We start from the raw sequence: 23,524 nt of genomic DNA, 5'->3' as shown, positions 1-23,524 counted from the left end.
AAGAGCCCTGGAGGTTCTTATCTTTGTTATCTTCCTTTACTGTTAGCAGAAATACTACACCTTTGAAAAGAAGAAAAACATTATTCCCAGAGCCCAATCAGAAAAGGCTTTGAACCATTTAGGGCTAAATTAACTCATAGTTACCAATATCCCACAAAGAATAAAAGAGACTATTTAAAACCAAGTAGGTCCCTCTTACATATATTCAAGTGTTAATTTCCAAATTAGCCCAGAATATACACAAGTACGTTCAAACTCTGTTCAAATTTAGCCCATCAGTTAAACCATTTATTTTTTTTTTCTCTAAGGAAGGAACCAGGTTGTCAGATAAGCAAATCTCAAGTGAAGCTTCTAGATCCTGACTCAGGTGGGTGTTGCCAGTCCCATGTAACCTTTCACCGGGACGGCATCCCTTATTTACACACGGGTCTACCTGAGCTCCATTTGCAGTGTAAAATGCTGTCCTCAGCCGTCCGAGTTGCTGAGCTCCGCAATGAGGAGGGCGGGCAGGTGCCCTGGGCTCCGGCACCTGGGCTGTGTGTGCGCCGCACAAAGCACCTGGCCAAGCTGACGAGTGGGGACAAGTCCAGTCCTCGCTCTGGTCACGGGGGAGCCATCTGGCCTGGTCCAAAGGACTTCAACCTTCTGGTAATCAGCCCACCCCACGCAGGGGGAGGCACTTTATAAAATTCCTCTGGGCTGAAGCAATTCACCGGAAGGAACTGTAGGTCCAGCGCTGGCTCTGGACGCCCCGGCGGTAGCCTGCCTCCCTGGAGGTCATAACCCCCACACACACACACCGCCCCGGGTGTGAACAGGGCTTTGGTCTGCAGCCCTCCTCGGCCTTCACCCTTGCTTTAAACTTTGGATTCACAGTTCCATATATCACAAGTACAAGGCCCATTCTTTCTCATTTTATTTTACCTAGAAACTGAAGTACAGATGTTTCCCGGAATACTCACCCTTGACATATACAGATTGCTTTGTAAACGCATAATGCAATTTGAGAGATGAAGAAAATGTGGCATTACAGATCCACACACAAAATAGTCTGGTGGCCAGATGAACACCAAAGAACCTCGGTCTCAGCCAGCTGAAAATCGAGTCTCTATCTTACAGTGTCACATGAGACGGCGCAGAGACTTCCAGCAAAGTTGAATGGTGTGTTTTCGATGGGTTTGATGTAAAATATAAGGTACGGGGCCCGTGGGGAATCAGCTGGGTGTCTGCTGGAGAGTCTCAGAGAGACAGAGTGTTGGGCTCTGGAGTTTTATGGGAGGCCTCTGTGACCCGGAGACACGGCCATGTGTTCACATGCCATCAATGGAGGAAAGGGGCCACACTACCCTGACAGCTCAGGGCGGCCTGCCTGGCGGCCTGCAAACTCAGAGACCTAAAGTAACCACAAGGATGGTCTGAAATGAAAACGCTCTGGCTAAAGGCAGGTCATGGCTGATAGTCATGTCCTAGGCCACTGTTGTCCCTGACAAAGGTCAATCTTCACCCTCACTGAGCCTGTCTGTTGTCTTTTTGCATCTACGATAACATAACATATCGTTGGAAGATCCAAGTAATTTCCTTCTCTCCGGACCCCTCAGAGCGCAGCACACTCTGTGGAGACCACAGACCCCCTCGTTGTCATTTTTATCGTGTCGGTTGTTAACATCCGGTACCCACCTCTAAAGGAAGCATGGGTCTATTCCTTTTACTTTTTAGCCAATCCCCGAGATTTCCCCTCTTGGCTTTCTCCCGCCTCCCTAATCTATCACCAATGAATTTCATGTAACCCCCTATGCCTCCTGCTTTGACTGTAATGTATAAACTGCCATTCTCTGGAGCATTATCTCAATCTGTTGAGATTCTGCTTCCTGGCAATTGTCATCAGTTTGACTCAAATAAACTCACAAAAATTCTTACAGGTTTAGATGCTTCTTGGGTCAACAAGAAAAGGCCATCAGTATTGTACATAGAAGCCTGGTCTGTTGCATTGACTGGGCAGCCCCTCTTTTGTTTCCTTTTTTGTAAAACATTCTTTCTAGCTTTATTTGGGTATAAATGATAAATAGAACTGCATATATTTGAAGTGTACAATGTGCTGGAACCGGTTTGGCTCAGTGGATAGAACGTCAGCCTGCAGACTCAGGGGTCCCAGGTTCGATTCCGGTCAAGGGCATGTACCTTGGTTGCAGGTGCATCCCCAGTGGGGGGTGTGCAGGAGGCAGCTGAACAATGTTAAAGAAAAAAAGAGCCGCACCCCTGGGTCCGGGTGAGGCTGGATCCCAGGACCAGGTGAGGCCGCACACACCTGGGTCCGGGTGAGGCTGTGCACCCCTGGATCCGGGTGAAGCTGGGTCCCGGGTCTGGGTGAGGCCACGCCCCTGGGTCCGGGAGAGGCCACGCGCCCCTGGGTCTGAGTGAGGCTGGATCCTGGGACCGGGTGAGGCCACACACACCTGGGTCCGGGTGAGGCCACGCGCCCCTGGGTCTGGGTGAGGCTGGATCCTGGGACCGGGTGAGGCCACACACACCTGGGTCCGGGTGAGGCCACGCACCCCGGGGCCTGGGTGATGCTGGGTCCCAGGTCCAGGTGAAGCCGTGCCCCTGTGTCCGGGCGAGACCAAACCAGAGGGAGTCGGACCTGCATTACCACCATTTGTCCACCATCCAGAGCTGAAAAGTCAGTGCCGACATGTACACATAAGGAACTGGTGGACATTGAAATTGGGTCTCAAAAGAACTGTTGGTCCAGAAAGAAACTTACTACAGACTGATTCATTTGCCTGTCAGCATAACTATTATTGCTCGTCTCACATTTGGTTCTTATAAGTGTATTTCTAGTGACACATGATCTCGCTCATGTCGGGCCTCAGAGGGAGGGTAGAAGAGGGTGGGGGTTGGGGGGAGAGATCAACCAAGGGACTTGTGTGCATGCATACGAGCCTAACCAATGGTTAAGGACAACAGGGGTGTGGGGGCATCCGTGGGGAGGGGTGGGGGATGGGAATGGGGGGCTGAGGACAAATATGTGACACCTTAATAAAGAAATTAAAAATAAATAAATAAGAAAAAATAAAATAAAATAAAGTGTACAATGTGATTTGGCATGTGTCTACCTGGTGAAATGGTTACCACAATCAAGCTAATTGCCACCCCCACCTCCTCACAGTTACCCTGTGTGTGGTGGAAATGACACCGGAAATGTGCCCTCTTCCCCACGGGGTGCTGCGGGGTTGACTTCTTACACTCTCCCGAGAAAAAGGACTTTCTGAGACTCGCATGGGAGAGCGAGTTATTTTTAATTACATGGAATTAAATCCCTGTGTGTCCAAGTCCTATTTCCCTCGGTCCAGTCACAGAAGACGTGTGGCTGAGGTTTCGGTGGAGGAGAGGCAAAGCCAGTGCCCAGTTTCCTCCCAGGTTGGGGCCGGGTCCAGTCCAGCCTCAGGCTGGCTGCAGCCCCTTAGCCCGTTGCGTGCGGGGCCCACATGGGCCATGTGGACAAACGCAGGGAAGCAGAAGCAAAAGGGCCCACCAGTCAGGAGTCACGTGCCAAAAGGAATCAAGAGAGCAAACTCCTTTGTTCTCCGAGACCTACTCCTCTTGTGTAACTGAAACTTTGTACTGTTTGACCAACTTCTCCATTCCCCACCCTGAGCCCTAGGCAACCACAGTTCTACTTTCTGCTTCTACAGGTTCAACTTCTTTAGACCCCACATATAAGAGGAATCATACAGTGCATGTCTTTGTATCTGGGCTTATTTCCCTCAGCACAATGTGCTCCAGGTTCATCCACATAGTTACAAATAGCAGGACTTCCTTCTTTTTTACTATCTCTATAGAAAAACATTTGGGTTGTTTCCATGTCTTGGGCTATTGTGAATAATGCTGCATGGAACATGGGGGTGTGCAGGTACCTCTTTGAGATGCTGACTTTATTTCCCTTGGATATATGCCCAGAAGAGGGATCACTGGGTCAATAGGCAGTTCCATTTTTAATTTTTTTTTATTTTTGTTTTTAATGTAATAAATCTTTATTGTTCAGATTATTACAATTGTTCTTTTTTCCCCCATAGCTCCCCTCCACCCACTTCCCACCCCACCCTCTGCCCTTGCCCCTCCCCCCACTGTCCTCATCCATAGGTGTACGATTTTTGTCCAATCTCTTCCCGCACCCCCCACATCCCTTCCCCCCGAGAATTGTCAGTCCACTCCCTTTCTATGCCCCTGATTCTATTATATTCACCAATTTATTCTGTTCATCAGATTTTTTTATTCACTTGATTTTTAGATTCACTTGTTGATAGATATGTATTTGTTGTTCATAATTTTTATCTTTACCTCTTTCTTCTTCTTCCTCTTCTTAAAGAAAACCTTTCAGCATTTTATATAATACTGATTTGGTGGTGATGAACTCCTTTAGCTTTTTCTTATCTGTGAAGCTCTTTATCTGACCTTCAATTCTGAATGATAACTTTGCTGGGTAGAGTAATCTTCGTTGTAGGTTCTTGCTATTCATCACTTTGAATATTTCTTGCCACTCACGTCTGGCCTGCATAGTTTCTGTTGAGAAATCAGCTGATAATCGTATGGGTGTTCCCTTGTAAGTAACTAACTGTTTTTCTCTTGCTGCTTTTAAGATTCTCTCTTTGTCTTTTGCCCTTGGCATTTTAATTATGATGTGTCTTGATGTGGTCCTCTTTGGATTCCTTTTGTTTGGGGTTCTGTGCACTTCCTGGACTTGTAAGTCTATTTCTTTCACCAGGTGGGGGAAGTTTTCAGTCATTATTTCTTCAAATAGGTTTTCAGTAACTTGCTCTCTCTCTTCTTCTGGCACCCCCATAATTTGGATGTTGGTACGCTTGAAGTTGTCCCAGAGGCTCCTTACACTATCTTCAACTTTTTGGATTCTTTTTTCTTTTTGCTTTTCTGGTTGAGTGTTTTTGCTTCTTTGTATTTCAAATTTTGACTTGATTCTTGCAATCCTCCAGTCTGCTATTAGATCTCTGTATAATATTTCAATCAGTGTATGCTTAATTTCTAGTTGGTCCTTTTTCATATCCTCAAGGGTCTCGCTGAATTTATCGGCTTTTCTAGAAAATTCTTGAAAAACCTTATAACCATGGTTTTGAACTCTATATCCAGTCATTGCTTTCCTCCATTTCTTTCATTTGTGATCTGTTTCTTTGTCTCTGCATTTTGGCTGCTTCTCTGAGTTGATAGAGTGGCTTTGTGTGCTAGGTGTCCTATAGGGCCCAGTGGCTCAGCCTCCCCAGTTACCTGAGGTGGACACTTTTGGTGCACCCCTTTGTGGGCTGTGTGCACAGTCTTGTTGTAGTTAATCCCTGATTGTTGTTGGTATCACTGGGAGGAATTGACCTCCAGGCCAATTGGCTGTGAGGATCAGTTGTGTCTACACTGGGAGAACTTCCGTGCTGGAGACACCCTTATGAGAGAAGACTTGCAAAATCCTCTGTGCTCAGCTTGGATGGGACAGAGTCTCAGGGCGGAGCAGACAACATTGGTTTCCCGTCAGCCCTGCCCTAATAGGCCCCTGTGTCTCAGTGTACCATGGTAATCACTGCAAGCACCTCTGAGAGAAAGCCGCCCTCGAGTTCCGCCCGCTGCCAGACAGTCCAGTTTCTCCCCGAATGAGTCTGGGTTCCCAGAAACTCGCCCAGAACTGGAGTTCAGCACAGTCAGGAGCTTTTGTCTCCCTCCCACTTGAGAAAGCCAGCCGTGTACTCAGTTGCCCACCCTCTCCGCATGCGCGCCCCGGTACCTTTGCCTTCCGCAGTTCCTCTGAGTCTCAGTGTGCTTTTCTCTTTCCTTCTAGTTGTAGAATTTCCACTCAGCCAGCCTTCCTGTGGTTCTGGATGATGTCCGTTTTGTCTTTTAGTTGTAGTTTTGAAATTGTTGTGTGAGGCAGCAGTTTAGGTGTTTACCAATGCCGCCATCTTGGTTTCTCAGCTTCCATTTTTAATTTTTGAGGAGCCTCCATACTGCTTTCCACAGTGGCTGCACCATCTACATTCTCCCCACACACACAGTGTCCAAGGGATCCCTTTTGTAAAAATCCTCACCAACAAGTGTTGTTTGTTGATTTATTGATGGTAGCCATTCTGACAGGTGTGAGGTGACATCTCATTGTGGTTTTGATTTGCATTTCCCTGGGGATTAGTGATGTTGAGCATCTTTTCATGTATCTAGGGTCATCTGTTTGCCAGCTTTTGAGAAATGTCCATTCAGGTCCTTGGGACAGCCACTCTTAACTACTAACTTGCAATTTAGCTACATCTCATGTGGACAACTCTGTATATTCTGGGATAAGAGCAGTGAAGACTCACTTATTAAATGATGTTTAATGACTCTCCAGGCAATTGCATGAGGGGTAGAGTGGAAAAATAAGGGGAAAGTTGTACAAATAAAGGAATGTTGGCCCTTAGTTTTATATTACCCTCCAGGGTCTGCAATTTCAAAAGAACATTTTAATCTATTTGGCAACTTGTGTGGCATTTTCCTACACTATTTGCAGGACGATGCGTTTCTTTAATAGGTACTGTTTGCTGTGCTGCAAGCAATGACTGCTTGAACACATGGCAGCTTTCCATCCTTTCATCCAGCAAGTATTCCTTGGGTGTCTACTGTGTGCCAGGCACTGTTCTAGGTACTGTGGATACACCAGTAAAAATAAAATAAAACAAAAAAGACGAAAACCCCTGCCTCATAGAGCTTCCATTCTGGGCGGGGATGGAGACAGACAATAAACCACAAGCTAAGTAAACTATGTAATAGGTCATATGTGCTACAGAGCAAACTGAAGCAGGAAAGAATAGCTGAAGATATCAGGGACGTGCCTTTGTTAACACAGGTAGTTAGATAGCAATAAAGGAGGGGAGCAAAGGGAATCAGACATGATTAAGCACAAGCTGGGGAGCCTGCCTCCTAGGAAGCTGCAGGACTGCTAGGCTCCCCAGGGACCGCGGCCCTGCCGGCCAAGGGGATTGACAGGCCCCTGCCCCGAGTGCGGATGAGGGGCCAGCTTTCCAGTCTCCCAGGGGTGCACCCACCCACTCCCCCAGACCATGGGCAATAGGCAATGCCCCTGCTGGGCGCATGCGCAGTGGAGGCGCTGCCACTCTGAGGCAGCGCAGTGGGAACTAAGATGGCGACCGTAAGGGGCGGAGCCTGGCCCGGGGAAAGGATCTGATTGGATAAGGGACACAGAACCCCAGGGGAGCTAGGAACTGGCTGGGTGGGGAGGACCCAGCGGAAGCCGAGAAGGCTCGGGAAGCTGATGGTTACTTTGAAGGAGCGCCTGGTGCTCAGCGCAGCAGCCACGGGGCTCCGAGGGCGGCCCCGCTGGGCCTGGGCGCGGCAGGGCGGCTGCGGGCCGCCGGGCGGACACACGGGCTGGGCAGGGCGGGGGGCCGGGCGGACGCGGACGCCCTGGGCGCTGCCTCTCTCCGGGCTGAGGGCGGCGGAGGGCAGAGGACCCGGGGCCTGGGCACCTTCCTTTCCATCCAATACACTTCCTCCTCCCCGTGGGTCCCCCGAGAGCAACCCACTTCCCCGCCCCCGCCCCCCAACAGGCAGCACTCTCCCCCGGGGCGGGGCGGACGTGGCCAGGCAGTGACCCTGGAGCAAGGCCTGGGTGATGGACTAAGCGGGGACTGTGGGTGCCCCGCCCGCAGGGGCGGGCAGGTCCGGGAGGAGGCCCCGGGCGGCTGGAGGGGCCGGAGGGCGGAGCCAGAGCTGAGCCTGAGGGACCTCAGGAGCTTCAGTGCTGACTTGGGCATGGAAACCCCGGAGTGTCATTCCTTCTATGTGTCCCCAAGCAGCTTCTTGTCTCCATCTCTGATGCGTTACTGGATTCTAAGAATTGTTCACTCTGCGACGTCAAGTCGCCAAACTGAGTTTATTCTTGCTCGAGCCTGGCTAATCCAGAGACTCCAAAGTCCAACTTTTCACACGCGTCTTCTTTGTTCCAGTAGCTGTCACTGAGGTATAATTCATATACCATGCAATATACTCTTTTAAAGTGCACAAGTTCATGGGTTTTCGGTGTATTCACAGAACTGTGCAACCATCACCACAACAATGTTACAACATTGTCATCACCCCAAAAAGAAACCCGGCCCATTAGCAGTCCTGGCACCACTAAGCTAGTGTCTGTCTCTGTGGATTCCGGACCTTTCATGTAAATGAAATCATACAGTCGATGGCTTTTGTGACCGGCTTTCACAGAACATAATGTTTTCAAGGCTTATCCATGTTGTCGCATGTGTCAGTGTTCCATGCCATCACACGGATAGACCACATCTTATTGATCCATTCGTCAGTTGATGGACTTTTGCGTTGTTTCCACCTTTTTTTTAAGAAGCATTCTGGTTGTGTTAAAAGTGGGCCCAAGCCCGGCTGGCGTGGCTCAGTGGTTGAGCATCAACCTATGAACCAGGAGGTCACAGTTTGATTCCCAGTCAGGGCACATGCGGGGGGGTGGTGGGCTCAATCCCCAGTGTGGGGCGTGCAGGAGGCAGCTGATCAATGGTTCTCTCTCATCATTGATGTTTCTATCTCTCTCTCCCTCTCCCTTCCTCTCTGAAATCAATAAAACTATTTTTTTTTTAAGTAATCCCTAAAGGAACACATCTGAGACAGGAGGAACAGCTAGGAAGTTCTTGCAAGGATCCAGGTGAGAGCGGTTGGTGACTCACACAGAGGTGAAGAGTCAGAGATGGCCACATTCTGATATGTTTTTATATAATTTTCTCCTGAAGTGTTCCTTGGTTCTCTTTTTAGCCATCACGACAATGACTTCCCTGCATTTTGCTGGCGGGTAACACGCTTAAACACTTGTACTTCTCTTTCTTGCAGGGACTGTGTCAGGTATTTAACAGTCTTAGCTCTCCCGGGGTTTCCCTGTATGAACCAACCAAATCAAAACCTGCACCTCGAGAACTCTTCCGTGTTCCTACAGCTTCACCATAAAAATTTCACAGCCTCAGCCTCTGCAATTATGTCATCAGGTTCAGTGGATGATATGTGGTCTTTAATTCTCTTCGAGCCCATGTTTTTCCAAGAATGTTGCTAACTGCGTTTCGGTAGCAGCCTTCCTGTCTAAGATACTAACCCAAATGCCATAAGGCACAGGGCTTAAAGCTTTCTTCCGAGAATGTCCTTCTCCTTCACACGGGACACACAGCTTGAGTCAAACTGTTATCCGAGAAATGCATGGATGTCCGCTCTCCATCGCTAATGGGAGTGAGGTTCTTACAACGTCTGAAGAAAGAGAATTTTCTGAGACCTGCGGGGGAGAATGAGTGGTCTTCGGGTGTGTGGAATGACACCCCTGGGCTCCTGAAGTCCCATTTACCTCCATCCCGTCCGGGAAGAGGTGCCGCTGGGATTCAGCGGCTCCGAGCCAGTGTACAGAGTCTGGTGGAGCTGGGCCCGGGGTGGCATCAGGCTAGTTGCAGTCCATCAGCGACCGCAGGTGTGTGTGGGTCCTACAAGCCGGGAACGCAAACCGGGGGCAAGAGTAACCGCCCTTGTTTGGCATCTTCAGTGTGTCAGATCTTCCCGTGCGTGCAGTGGCCACACCTGTCCTGGCCACGGACCTGGTCCCAGGTGTGGCTGACAGACAGGTACCTTCCCTCTGTCACCCAGACCTTCCTGGCCATGTGTCTGTCCTCCTGTCCAGGCCCTGAGGAGTGTTAACGTGCAGCTTCCTGGCAAATGGCATGCCAATCCTATCTGGCCTTCCCCTTGCGCCTTTCCTGTTGTTAATGCACAATGGTATCGAAACCATGTCGTCGGCACTCTCTTTGTTCTATTAAAATGCTGTTTGCATGCATTTTTCAATAGCTTTAAGCTGTCGAACAGCAATATGTACCAGAAGATGCTGGCAGACTTAGGTAACCGATATCTGGTCAATCTGTAACCCACATCACTCCCTAAGGAAGGTGGCCGGGCTTAACAGAGGGGGCTTTGCTCTGCTGGACACCTGGAGGGGTTGTCAGCAGCCTGGGGAGCCGACATCAGAAGTAACTAGAACTCTGCACAATGCACAGGTCAGGCCCTGGCAGGGAGAGGGTGGCACACGCACAGCGTCATGGAGGGCGGTTTCGTGGAGGGGTTGTTACAGAGCTGAGGGCAGGGTTAAGAGAAAACATGGGTGTGAAGTGCCTGGAACTGTCGGCGGGGGGAGCCCTTACCACAGGTCTGAAAGGGAGAGGCTTCTGGGACCAGAGAAAGAGCCCCCCGGGAGCTGTGGAGTCCAGGAGGCTCAGAAACCCTCGCTGGCAGGAGCGGGCCAGGCCCTCCACTCCCCGGCTGGGCCCTTGGCCGTTCCCACTGGAGCCAGAGCAGAAGAGCGAAGTGGAGAAGAGCGGGGAGAACCCAACACACAAAAGCCAGGCGGCTTCTTGTGAGCTCGGAAAAGTACAGAAGTCATCGATTCTGGGAGCGAGCAGACGCCATCGGCTCTCAGAAGCTGCATGGAAACCCCGAACCGCGTTTTAAATGAAGGTCTTCTCTGGAAGGGCAAGGTGTGCATCCTGGCAGTGTGCTTAGGACTGAAGTGCCCGCCCTCACCCACCTGCCGCATCTACCCAGAGCCTGAGGCACGGGAAGCAGCTCCGACTGCTCAAAGCTAGAGTGTCACTGGGATGTGCAGCGCCATGACCTGCAGAGGTCGCTGAGCACGCCCAGGGGCGCGCGTGCAGGAGTGCCAGGGCGGGGGGGGGGGGGGGGGGCGGGGGCAGAGGGAAGATGGGCGAGCATGTTTCCAGGGAGCAGCATCACGGCATACCGTTCTTTCGCTTCTATAGCCCAGCACTTGGCAAGACCAGTGTGGGGTCTGGCCACAGGGACAGTCACACACTCACACGGAGAAGGAGGAAAGCCAAGACCAGAGCCACGTCACAGGAAGTCACATGACAAGCCACTGCTGGGTGCCACCTGGGAAGGCAGACTTGGTAAGAGCTGGTGGCTGTGCCCGCAAACCCGGCCATGCAAGCAGAGGAGAGGCCCTCCTCCGCCCCAGAGCGCTGCCCTGCAGGAGGCTCTCGGGAGGAAGAAAAGCGGCGGACAAGAGTGCCCTCGGGGGACCGGGGCTGCCCAGCGGGAAAAGTGGACTTGGGTACCTGGACTCAGTCAGGTATGACTCAGCCCCTGAGGCCAAATTCCCAACAAGGAGGCCCCTGGAGTTGGGGGGTGGGGGCAAATCTCTGATGAGAGGCATCTCCAGAACAGGCCCAGGGCTCAAGGCAAGGAAAACCTGACACTATTTTTCCATTTTGTCATCTGTGTAAAGACAGTTTTCAAAAACAGGGTCTTTGTAACCCATCACTCAGGTTCATCTGAGCCAGGTTCAGGGGAAAGCTTGGGGCTGTTAGGGGCTGTGTGCAGCCATGTCCATACCTACTGGTTAGAGAGCAAATGGCACTTCATGATCAGCTGCACCCACAATAGAACAATCTGTGGCCCTGGCTGGTTTGGCTCAGTGGATAGAGCGTCGGCCTGCGGACTGAAGGGACCCAAGTTCGATTCCAGTCTGGGGTGTGTGCCCGGGTTGTGGGATCAATCCCTGGTGGGGGGTGTGCAGGAGGCAGCCGATCAGTGATTCTCATCATTGATGTTTCTATCTCTCTCTCCCTCTCCCTTCCTCTCTGAAATCAATAAAAATGTTAAAAAATAAAAACAATCTACAGACACCAAAGATTAAGAATAAATAGGGAAGAGGAGTCACTCCATCCAGGTGTAGGTATCAGGAGTTTGTTCTTCACATATGAATGGTCCTGAGCACAACTGCAGGTGTGGTTTGATCCAGGCTCCAATAATTTCTATCATTCCTGGTTTTTCTCACACCATTTCTTTTTTATTATTATTTCTTTATTGATTATGGTATCACAAAATTGTCCTCATCCCCCTATTCCCATCCCAAACCCCTCCCCACGTATGCCCCCACCCCCCTGTTGTCCATGACCACTGGTTAGGCTTATATGTATGCATACAAGTCCTTTGGTTGATCTCTCCCCCTTTCCCCCACCCTCCCCTGCCTTCCCTCTGAGGTTTGACAGTCTGATCGATGCTTCCCTGTCACCAGGTCTGTTTTTGTTCTTCAGTTTATGTTGTGCATTATTTCCCTTAGATGCGTGAGATCATGTGATACAAGAAATACACTTATAAGAACCGAAAATGAGACAAGCCATAATGGTTATGCTGAGAGGCAAATGAATCAGTCTGTAGTTTCTTTCTGGGCCAACAGTTCTTTTGAGTCCCAATTTCAATATCGGACAGTTCCTTATGTGTACATGTCAGCAATGATATTTCAGTTCTGGGGGGTGGACAAATAGTAGTGATGCAAGTCCGACCGACCATCTCTGGTTTGGTCCTGGGCATCCTTCGGTGGCGCACAGCTGCTGTCTGCTAGTATGGCAAGGCGACGTCAGCGTCTTCCATCTCTGGACTGTTTCTCTTCTGTCTTCATGGCTGGAGCAGTCCTGTCAATTCCTCTCTATTGCAGGAATCCACATGGTCTTGGAGTTATTTTCTGAAAATATACAAACATATTCTCGACCAAAAGTTAGTAAAGGAATATTTTCTATAAATTTGACTTGGGGTCCTTTTTCATTTTTTGCCCAAATGACTTTCCTCTGGCTTGTTTTGACACCATGTGTGTTATTCATAGGTTTCTTGCTGTTAGCATTATAAATGAAACTTAATTTTCTAAAGTAAAAATTTTCTAGATGTAATTTACTTACAGGATATTTTTCCTTACATGATATTCTTCTACTATCACCCCCTTTTTTTAATTTAAATATTAGGAGGTTTTGGGGAATTTTATAATGTAGTCTTGATAGCTTTTACATTTTAGTTTTTTGCACTAAAATATGACTGCTTTAGGTTCATTACATGTTACGCAATTTTACCATGAACTGCCAATCAAAATTTTTGTTAACACTTTAAGAACAGCTTTTCGTACGGTACATTCAATTTTTCTAGAATATTCGCTTATTTCAGTTAGCCAATTTAAATTACTCTGATAATTTGACTACTATTCTACTGTCCAACTCAACACTCTAACAACAATCTTACTTTACCCTGTGTATATTAGTGGAAAGGATTATTCACCTTCTTGAGTAGGCCCTGAGCATTCCTGGTTCTAGGCTGGATTTGGATATCCAAAACCCACTTCCCCTCACCATGGGTACAAGACATCTCAAACAAGTCTTGTTGCAGTGAGAGGGCAGCTGCTGTCGGCCAAGTCTCTGTTACCTGGGTCCCGATTTGAGCTGGGCATGGGAAGTGAAGCAGCCATGGGGGCAGGAGACCTCCCTCAGAAGGGGTGAAGGTTCAGGCCCCTGCAAAGTTGGGGGGGTAAGGGTCTGTGCCCCACCTCTGTTGACCCCCAAGTTCTCTCCTGATGGCCCCTTTGCGACTGTGCCTGTCTTAGGTTGTTCCTTCCCTGAGGAATCTTACCCGTCTCTGTCTAACCAGCCATCCTCCAGGGCCAAGCAGGGTGATGTGAGGTTCAGTTCTGTCTCCTTGGTATCCTATGCCCCCGCTCACACCATTTCTTAATTCCATTCCTCTTTCAGTGTCTTAATTCCATTCCTTCATACAGCTTCTCACAATTTCAAGATCACTAGTCAGTGCTGCCCCCCTCCTCCAATCTATACTAATAAAAGGGTAATATGCTAATTAGACTGGATGACTGGCCATCTTCCAGACATCTGACTTCCTTCTAGACAAAGCCACAGTGGTGGGGGCTGATCAGAGGTGGTTAGGAGTGATCAGGCCAGCAGGGCAGGGCAGTTGGGGGCCATCAGGCCAGCAGGGGAGGGCAGTTGGGGCCATCAGGCCATCAGGGCAGGGCAGTTGGGGGCCATCAGGCCAGCAGGGGAGTGGTTAGGTGGCAATCAGGCCAGCAGAGGTGGTTAGGGGTGATCAGGCAGGCAGGCAGGCTAGTGGTTAGGAGCCAGTGGTCCTGAATTGTGAGAGGGATGTCCGACTGGCAGTCAGACATACCCCAAGGGGTCCCAGATTGTAGAGGGTGCAGGCCAGGCTGAGGGACACCACACCCCGTGCACGAATTTCATGCACCAGGCCTCTAGTCCTATACAATAAAAGGCTAATATGCCAATTGACCAAACGGCGGAACGACTGGTCACTATGACGCGTACTGACCACCAGGAGGCAGACGCTCAATGCAGGAGCTGCCCCCAGGTGGTCAGTGCGCTCCCACAGGGGGAGCACCACTCAGCCAGAAGCCCTGATCCAGGCTCACAGCTGGCGAGCACAGCGGCGGTGGCGGGAGCCTCTCCTGCCTCCATGGCAGCACTAAGGATGTCCGACTGACAGCTTAGACCCGCATCCCCTGAGGGCTCCCGGACTGCAAGAGGGCACAGGCCGGGCTGAGTGACACCCACCCCCCAACCCTGTGCATGAATTTCGTGCACCGGGCCTCTAGTAGTTGAATAAAAATCCACAGCCTGGCTCTCATTGGTCCATGCCTAAATCAATCACTGTGGCCTGAGGAATGGGATGTGCTGATTGGTTTAAGTCAGTGGTCGGCAAACTCATTAGTCAACAGAGCCAAATATCAACAGGACAACGATTGAAATTTCTTTTGAGAGCCAAATTTTTTAAACTTAAACTTCTTCTAATGCCACTTCTTCAAAATAGACTCGCCCAGGCCGTGGTATTTTGTGGAAGAGCCACACTCAAGGGGCCAAAGAGCCGCATGTGACTCGCGAGCTGCAGTTTGCCGACCACGGGTTTAAGTGAATCAGGAGCCTAGACCTGGAACCAAAGGTAGGATTAATCCCACCTAATTCACAGGAATAACAATCTCAGAGGGGTGTTTCCATTAAGGAAATTCACAACTTTGTGAGGAAGGAAGAACTGATGGTAAGTCCCGATAAATGACAAGTGCAAAAGATAAACATAACAGGCCTCCCTTCTTACAAGAAGCAAAAGATCCTAGAGGCAGAGACTGAAAACGAGTAACTGCCCTCCCGAGGAAGCTTCTCCTGGGGCGGGGCGGGGGGGCGGGGCGGGGCGGGGCGGGGGGGCGGGGCGGGGCGGGCGGGGCGGGGTTGCTGGACATGGATGATTTTCCAGGCTGAGCTTTAATTCCAGAGCTAGAATGTTTCAACCAGAGATGTCTGCCTCCTCCTTTCCCCTCGTTCTGTGTATCAGCTTGCTGTTGCTACAAATCAACAGAAACGGAGCAGCGTAAGCATACACTTTATGAAGGCACAGTGCTGTGGGTCGGTCGGTCGGTCGGTCGGTCGGTGGGAAGCCTGAGCCCGGCTCAGCTCGGTCCTCTGCTCAGGTCTCACTGGCAGGCATCACGTGGCAGCTGGGGCTGGGTCCTCCTCCCAGACGCTGGCTCTTTTCAGACTTCAGCCGCTGTGACTGCGGGACTGAGTTCTCTGTGTCCTCGCTGGCTGTCAGCCAGGGACTCTCACCTCCCAGAGTCCACCCTGGTCCTTGCCGTGTGGCCCTCCAGAGGCTCTCTCACACTCTGACTACCTCTGGCTTCAGGAAGGGCCTCGTTCCTTTAAAGGTGCACCTGATTAGGCCGGGCCGACCCGGGTACTCCTTCTTAATTAACTCAGAGTTAACCGATGAGCACCTAGTCCTGGGAGTGACCTTCCATCACCTGGCAGCTCTGCCTGCCCCTCGAGTGCGACTTCACGGCATCTGAGCTCTGCCCGCCTCACTCTGGTAACAGACCTCCAATGGGATCAGCTCTTCCTGTTCAGCTCGTGCGATCCTGGGCGGTCCTGAGGGTACCCTCAGCGGGGTGGCCGGCGGGTGCGCCGTCGTCCTGGCCACAGTGGTCAGTTCAGAGGTGGGTAGGCCCGATCACAGTAAATCCAGGGGCCTTTGCTGGCACGAGCAGGAAAGACAATCTCTCTCTCTCTCTCTCTCTCTCTCTCTCTCTCTCTCTCGCTCTCTCTCTCTCGCTCTCTCTCTCTCTCTCTCTCTCTCTCTCTCTCTCTCTCTCTCGCTCTCGCTCTCGCTCTCAACATGGCTGAAGTGTTCGGCTATCCCTCTAACGCCGATGGTGCTGCCGCCAAAGAGAGCCCGCCGGAAAGCGAGGCCAGGCTGCGAGAGGGCAGAGCCAAGAGACCGCAGAGGGACACCAACTCCTGGGGGCTCGGCGGAGCCTTAGGGTCCGGCCAGGCCTGAATCCAGGACCTTCCCTGGCTCTCGGCAGGGGTGCAGGCGAGAGGGTCCCTAAGGTGACTCGGAGGCTCCGCCAGCTCCCTGCTTCCCCGCTGCCAGGGGAGCGGGGGAGCCCGCTGCCAGCAAGCAGCAGCGCGGAGCGAGGCCAGAGCCTCCCCCGAGTCTAGGACCCAGGCGAGGACCAAGGAACTCCCCTGCCAGCACGAGTCCGTCAGACTGGGCTGGTGGAGGAGCCTCTTCCAGGAAGCCCCTGAGGGGAGCCGGCACCATGTAAAGAGCAGACGGCCCAGCGAGCTCCAGGAGCCACGCCCTTTTCCAGGAAGCCGGTGTCACCGGGAGAGCTGTCGTGGAGCGACCCCTCCGGCCAAGGCCTCCCCACATGCCAGCTTCCCCCAGGATTCCATGAACAGATGGGACCCTTAGGAAATGTCCCGCCTCCTTCAACAAGAGGAAGGAAGCCAGGTAAGCTTCTCACGTTTCTACTGCTTGCATGCCCTTGCCCTCCGCAAACAGATGTCTCTTCTGTTCCTTTTCGCTCTCTTTTGTCCTGCTGCCTGGAGATCATGCTAGATAGATAGATACACATGGAGCGATAGATAGATAGATGATAGATAGATAGATAGATAGATAGATAGATAGATAGATAGATAGATAGATATAGATAGATAGATAGATAGATAGATAGATGATGATAGATAGATGATAGATAGATAGATGATAGATAGATAGATAGATAGATAGATGATAGATAGATAGATAGATAGATGAGATAGATGATAGATAGGTAGGTAGATAGATAGATAGATAGATGATAGATAGATGATAGATGAGATAGATAAATAGATAGATAGATGATAGATGAGATAGATAGATAGATAGATAGATGATAGATGATAGATAGATGATAGATAGATAGATAGATAGATAGATGATAGATAGATGATAGATGATAGATAGATAGATAGATAGATGATAGATGAGATAGATAGATGATAGATAGATAGATAGATAGATAGATAATAGATGATAGATGAGATAGATAGATAGATGATAGATAGATAGATAGATAGATGATAGATAGATAGATAGATAGATAGATAGATAGATAGATAGATGATAGATAGATAGATAGATAGATAGATAGATAGATGATAGATAGACGACTAGATGGATAGGTGATGGGTGATTACCTGCATAGATGGATAGACAGGCGATTAGATAGATGATAGATATGCGTGAACCCCCTTGCCTCCCTCAAATCTCTGCTCAGTCATCCTCGTTTCTATGAGGCTTCCCCTGACCACCTGATTTTTACTTAAAGCTTGTTCCGCAGCCCCCCCACCCTCCCCCACCGCCCCCTGCCCCCGCCAGCCACCACCACCACCTGACGCTCCCAGTTCTTCCTTCAGGGTTAGTTCTCTGCCGTGTGTTACCACTCCCCGACGTGTGTCACCTGCCTCCCCGTGCCCGCAGGACGGAGCTCCATGGGCCGGGCGGTGCTCTGTGTCCGCAGTGCCCCGCGCAGGGCCGGTAAAAGGCTCTCAGCAAGTTTTGTTAAATGAATGTATTCCGACCGTACTTCCCCGGGTGCCCTGGAGTTGACATTGCCCAACATTCGTCTGATCGACAGTCCTGCTGAGTTCAGTTTGGTGCGCGGAGGGACGTGGTTTCACTCATCTATTCAGCAAATAGCAACGCCACCACCCGTGGCCCAGCGGCTGGGGCTGTGGCCGGGAACCCGGGCAGCGAGCTGACAGACAGGGTGCCGCCCACAGCAGCTTAGGGTGCCTGCTGGAGAGTGGCCCTTCTTCCCATCCCAAATCCTTCCCGGGACACGGACCCCGGAGCGGGGCTGGACACCCACGGCACCCACTGGGCTGCCATCGGCCTCGCCTGGGTCTCAGAGCGGGTCATGGAGAGGCCGCGTGGAGAGCGGGCCGCGCAGCCTGACCTGCAGGGAGGGACGGGCATGCAGCGGACCCCACGGGAGCGGGAGCGGGCGAGATGACCACGCGCCCGGGAGCGCCGTGGCTTCGCCCGGGGCGCTCTCTCCTGAAGACGGGCCTGTGCCGTTCCTGACCCGGACCGCCTCCGGAGAGGCGTCCTGCCCTCACACCAGGCCCGGTGTGTGGAGCGGGCGTAAGGGGGCGTTCAGCCGAAGGACCTAGGGGGGTGATATTCAGCACAGCCAGTATGGCCCAGTGCTGACCAGTCAGAACCAGTGCTGGCACCTGCCTCCAGCTGGGGGTGCAGATGGAGACGGGATGCACCCCCAGGGCTGACACTGCAAGGAGAGCGGAGCAGCCTCCCCGCGTGCACAGGACTGCCCCCTGCCGCCTGCCCCCGGGGCTGCGGGCACAGCTGGACTTGTCTTCCTGCCTGAGGCCGCCACCAATTACGTGTGCTGTGAGGCACGCTGGCCTCCCGCCAGAAGAAGAGGTGAAGGAATTTATAGAATCTCTCTCTGATCTAACTTATTAGAGAAGCTGAAGGAGGCTGCTCTGCGGGAGATTAAAAAAAAACAGCATTCAATTCCCACCATGAGACAGGCCTGCGACAAGAGTTCCTGTCCCCTGACCTGGAAAGGGGGGTCATAGCAGCACCCCCGGAGGGTCGTGATGAGGGTGAGGAGAGCAGAGCCCGGCAGGGCTGGCCCTCCAAAACGGACCTGGGTCCAGGAAGAGATCAGAGCACATGACGGGAGGGGACCGCGAGACACAAGCACATGCCACCGGGGGCGTGAAGTCTAACTGGGAGGAGGGCTGTTCGCTGCCACCGGCGGGACGGGGGACGGAGGACGGAGGGATCCTGGTGAGACCGAGGGCTTTCTGCTCCAAACGTGCACAGACACGGCCCGCCCAGCTCCCCGGCGGCGCGGCCTGTGCAACAGCAATGGTCTGGCTGGGAGGCACCGGGCCCTTCCCCGTCCCGGCCGCCGACAGGAAACCCAATCCTCGTCCACACGGCACCTGCCGGGCCACCCCTTCCAGACGCCAGCCTCCTCACTGCCCGTCCTCACCACCTGGGGCATCTCACCTGGCCGGTCTCTCTCTGCAGCCCCTGCCAGGCTGCTGTGTGTCTTCTCTGATAAAGATGGGAGTCCTCTCGGGCCAGAGGCAGGGCTGAGGCGGGCGCCCCGGGAGCCACAGCCCTCACCCACGGGCCTGGCCAACGCTGAGGCAGGAAGCACGGATGTGGCCGTGTTGCTGCCACCGTGAGGCCAGAGCCTCAGACCCAGGAGCGCCAGGCTCCTCTGAGGAGAATGAAGAGCGTTTTTTGTCTTTTTTCACTTTCTCTGTCATATTTCTTTTTTTATTATTATTTTAGAGGGAGAGAGAGAAACATAGATGTGTTGTTTCACTTACTTACACATTCATTGGTTGATTCTTGTATGTGCCCTAACCGGGGATCGAACCCGCAGCCTTGATGTATCAGGACCATGCTGTAACCACTGAGCGACCCGGCCAGGGCCTCTGTCTACCCATGCTACTTTTCTGTTGTTGTTAATCCTCACTCGAGGATATTTTCCCATGGGTTTTTCACAGTGTAAGGGAGGGAGAGAGAGAGAGAAATGTCTATGTGAGAGAGACACACATCGATTGGTTGCCTCCCGCATGCACCTGATTGAGCCTGCAACTGAGGTCCATGCCCTTGACCAGAGCCGAACCCGGAACCTTTCAGTCCGCAGGCCGAGGCTCTATCCACTGAGCCAAACTGGCTAGGGCCACGCTCCTTTTAAAAACCCACCCACCTGTCAGGGAACGGGAGGGGCGGGATGTGCTGGGGGAGGGGAGTGGCCACCACGGAGTGGCAAGGGCACTGGCTGGCTGTCACCCAGAAGGCACGGCCCGGGGCGCAGCACACGCTGCCCCCTCCTGAGCTTTGCCTCCCTGAGCCGAAGGCCAAGAGCGGCCTGAAACTTGGAGAAGCGCCCCTCCCAGCCCCCAAAAGGCTGTCTGCCCTGCTGGCCACGGCCCTGCTGTCCACGGCCCTGCTGTCCACGGCCCTGCTGGCCACCCCCTCCTGGCCACGGCCCTGCTGGCCATGGCCCTGCTGGCCACGGCCCTGCTGGCCACGGCTCTGCTGGCCACCCCCTCCTGGCCACGGCCCTTCTGGCCACGGCCCTGCTGGCCACGGCTCTGCTGGCCACGGCCCTGCTGGCCACAGCCCTTCTGGCCACGGCCCTGCTGGCCACAGCTCTGCTGGCCACAGCCCTGCTGGCCACGGCCTTGCTGTCCACGGCCCTACTGGCCACGGCCCTGCTGGCCACCCCCTGCTGGCCACGGCCCTGCTGGCCACGGCTCTGCTGGCCACGGCCCTGCTGGCCACCCCCTCCTGGCCACGGCCCTGCTGTCCACGGCCCTGCTGGCCACCCCCTGCTGGCCACGGCCTGTGACTGGCTTCGCAGCGTTTCCTTTCATTTCAGTCCACCCCACCCCGGCCCGGAGCAGCGGGGCCGCCAGAAGAGAACTCAGGGGACCAGCCGTCCATTGGGCTGACTCCCGGCGGAACGCAGGCGTCTGGAAAACATATTTTAGAATCGATTTCACGTTGTATCATGTTAAAGGTTTTAATTCCCAAGCAATGGAATGCCCCGAAACGCCGGTGGATCCCAGCAGCCAGGCAGGAAGCCGGGTCCGCCCTGCCGACGCTGAGGAGCCCCCAGGGGAGCCTGAGCCCCGGGGCCTGCGTGCGGGAGGGGCCACCGCAGGAGCCCTGCTGTCTGCCTCTCCCTGGAGAAAGGGAGCAACCGTGGGGAGGTCCTCAGGCCCATGGCAGCCCCCCCCCGACCCCCCCTTCCTGAAAGCTTCTGTCCGCCTGGCCGGCGAGAGGCTGGGATGGGGCCGCGGTCTGGGCCGAGCGCGAAGCCAGCGTGGCCTTCCGGGACCTTCGTTCACGCCGCGCTGGGGGGGCTCTGGGCCGAGGCCTCCGGCAGGCGTGGGCCATGGAGGGTGCCAGCAGGCGGCTCACCGCGGGAGCGTGGGCGCTAGGACCAGCAGCGGGCAGCCCAGCCAGAGGGCCCGGGCGGCGGAGGCCCCTGCAAGGAAACACAGGCGAGTACATGCTCTCCCAGCCGGGGCGGCACAGCTCACACCACGCCTCTGTCTTACATGGGAATGGCGCCCAAAGCGGGCACCGGAGGGGGAGGCTTTCCCGAGTGTGTGCATGGGCAGCACAGAGCTGCCTTCACAGAGCAGTCACTGCGGAGCTGGTTAGAAATGCAGATCCCAGCCCCCTCACCCCCGCAGACTCCGGTTCAGCAAGGCCCAGGGATCTGAACTCTAAGAATCGGAGCAGGAAGCAAGCTTAGGAAGCAAGAGATTCGAGGCCTGGCCCACGGGAAGTGTTCGCCACGGCCAGCGCTCAGGCCTGGGCCGTGATGGAGGGAGAGGCGTCTAGGACGGTGCCCGCTGAGCACCTGCAGGGACGGCTTTGTCAAGGCCCTGGCCACTTTCTGCCGCTGCCGGCTCAGGCAAACTGGCCCTGCCTCTCCGCTCGGCCAGGGACGGGCAATACCAGTCAGGATTGCCAGCGCCCAGACCCGCGCCCCTGGCTGGCCCACTCGCAGAGCTGGTCCTGAAACCTGAACAGACGCGAAGTATACAAGGTCACTGGCTGCTGCGTCCTTTGTACCAGTAAAAACAAAAAGCAGAGCCCAGTGAACTGTCCGTCTGCATAGACCTAGTTCGGTCAAGTTATGGCACCAGAAAACCAGTAATTGCACAGCCCTGTGGGCAGACGCGGGACTGTCTCCGGGGAAAAATGCAGGACGCAGAACAAAGCGTATAAGCTCGGTCACAGCGCCGAGGTCAGCCAGGGTGACGATCTGCACCAGGCTCAGGTCGCTGGCCACAGGCTGGGGGTTGGGGGGAGTCGTTGCATCCCTTTTCAGACCTTACATTTTTTGAAACATGTATTATCTATTGTGTGTATCATACACACAAAACACTACAACATTTAAAAGTAATGTCTAAATGTATGCACATTGTATTTTAATGACATTTTAAAAATAATAACAGTAAGTCACAGGGCATGGCTCCTCTTTACAAGTGCCACCTCTGGCCACTGCGGCCGCAGAAGTTGGGAGCCCCCTACTTCACCAGCCCGAGAGGAGGCTGGAAAGGCAGGGTGAAGGCTCAAGTCCACGTTCTCCTTCTCTCTGGGTATTTGCTCACGCTGTTCCCTCTACCCGGACACCCTCACCCGGCTGAGTACACGTCTCCCCACCGTGGGTGGGGCTGAGCCGTCACTCACTGCCTCCGGACGTTTCCATGGCCCCTCCCGGGTGTCCCCGCTAGGGCAGCTGCGTCTCCTGTGTGTCCCCTCCATGCCTCTGCTCCCGCCACAGCACCTGCCTCATGCCACCTGGCGCCGTGTCTCCCTGCCCCTCACTCTGAGGAGGGAGGACACGAGCGGCTTGTTCACAACTGTCTCCCCACATCTTAGCCCGGGGACAGTGCTCACTAAAGACAGGAGGAATCACAAAGTGGGCGAGTGAGGGGGGAGGGGGGAGGCAAGGAGGAACTTCAGGAAGCCAGGTCCCATCCGCCGCTCAGCTCCGCCCCGGGTCGCTCACCTCCCGGCTTCTTCCCTTCCCTGCTCGTACAGCTCTGAAATCATCCTGCTCATTTACCAGACAGCTGGGCCTGTCTGCTCACCTCTGTATTCCCAGCCCCGACCACAGCCCGGCACACAGCGGGTGCCCAGTGCGTGTTGGTCAGACTTGGTAATAATCCTGCACAGTGGGAGGCAGGGGGAGGCCAAGGCACCCGGGAGGTGAAGTTAGTCGTAAGCGGCTCTGATTCAGGGGGTTCTGGTGAGGCCCGTGACACTGGTGGCTTTTAAAAGCTGCCCTGGTCCGGGCCGGTTTGGCTCAGTGGATAGAGCATCCGCCTGAAGACTGAAGGGTCTGGGGATTGATTCCTGGTCAGGGCACATGACCAGGGTGCAGGCTCCATTCCCAGGAGGAGGGGTGCAGAAGGCAGCCCATCAAGGATTCTCTCTCATCATTGATGTTTCTCCCTCTCCCTCTCCCTTCGTCTCTGAAATCAATAAAAGAATACTTTTAAAAATAAATAAGTAAAAGCTGCCCTGCACCGGTGACTTCCACGTGCAGTGGGGAGTTGAGTCGCTGTCACGTGTTTGGTAAAGACAGGACTTTTCTCTGAAGGCAGAGTCTCCAGTGATCCAGAGACCCCCATCTTGCATGTTAGGCCCTTCCCGCCCAGGCCCAGGAGCGGACACGGACGAGGACCAGGGGCGGGGGTGGGCAGGGGCTGTCCGCTCACCTGGGGGAGAATGGGAGGAAGGGGTCTGGCTGGGG

At 53.4% G+C, this 23,524-nt stretch overlaps 1 protein-coding gene across 2 annotated transcripts in view; it reads right to left on the bottom strand.

Annotated features, from left to right (window-relative positions):
• Window positions 1-21,005: 21,005 nt before the first annotated feature.
• OTOA (otoancorin) overlaps window positions 21,006-23,524 on the bottom strand; it is a 56,389-nt gene continuing 53,870 nt past the window's right edge. For both annotated transcript variants that reach the window (XM_054714414.1, XM_054714415.1), the window contains exons 27-28: window positions 23,490-23,524; window positions 21,006-21,238 (exon numbers count right to left, since the gene is read on the bottom strand). The exon at window positions 23,490-23,524 is cut by the window's right edge and continues 161 nt beyond it. In XM_054714414.1, coding sequence (XP_054570389.1) covers window positions 21,168-21,238; window positions 23,490-23,524 — 106 coding nt within the window. In that variant the 3' untranslated portion in view covers window positions 21,006-21,167. The remainder of the gene's footprint in view (window positions 21,239-23,489) is intronic.

This window comes from Eptesicus fuscus, chromosome 4 (genome assembly GCF_027574615.1).
Source record: "Eptesicus fuscus isolate TK198812 chromosome 4, DD_ASM_mEF_20220401, whole genome shotgun sequence".
Taxonomy (NCBI): Eukaryota; Metazoa; Chordata; class Mammalia; order Chiroptera; family Vespertilionidae; genus Eptesicus; species Eptesicus fuscus.
The sequence above is the reverse complement of the archived record's forward strand: the minus strand, read 5'-3'. Positions and strand labels throughout refer to the sequence as shown.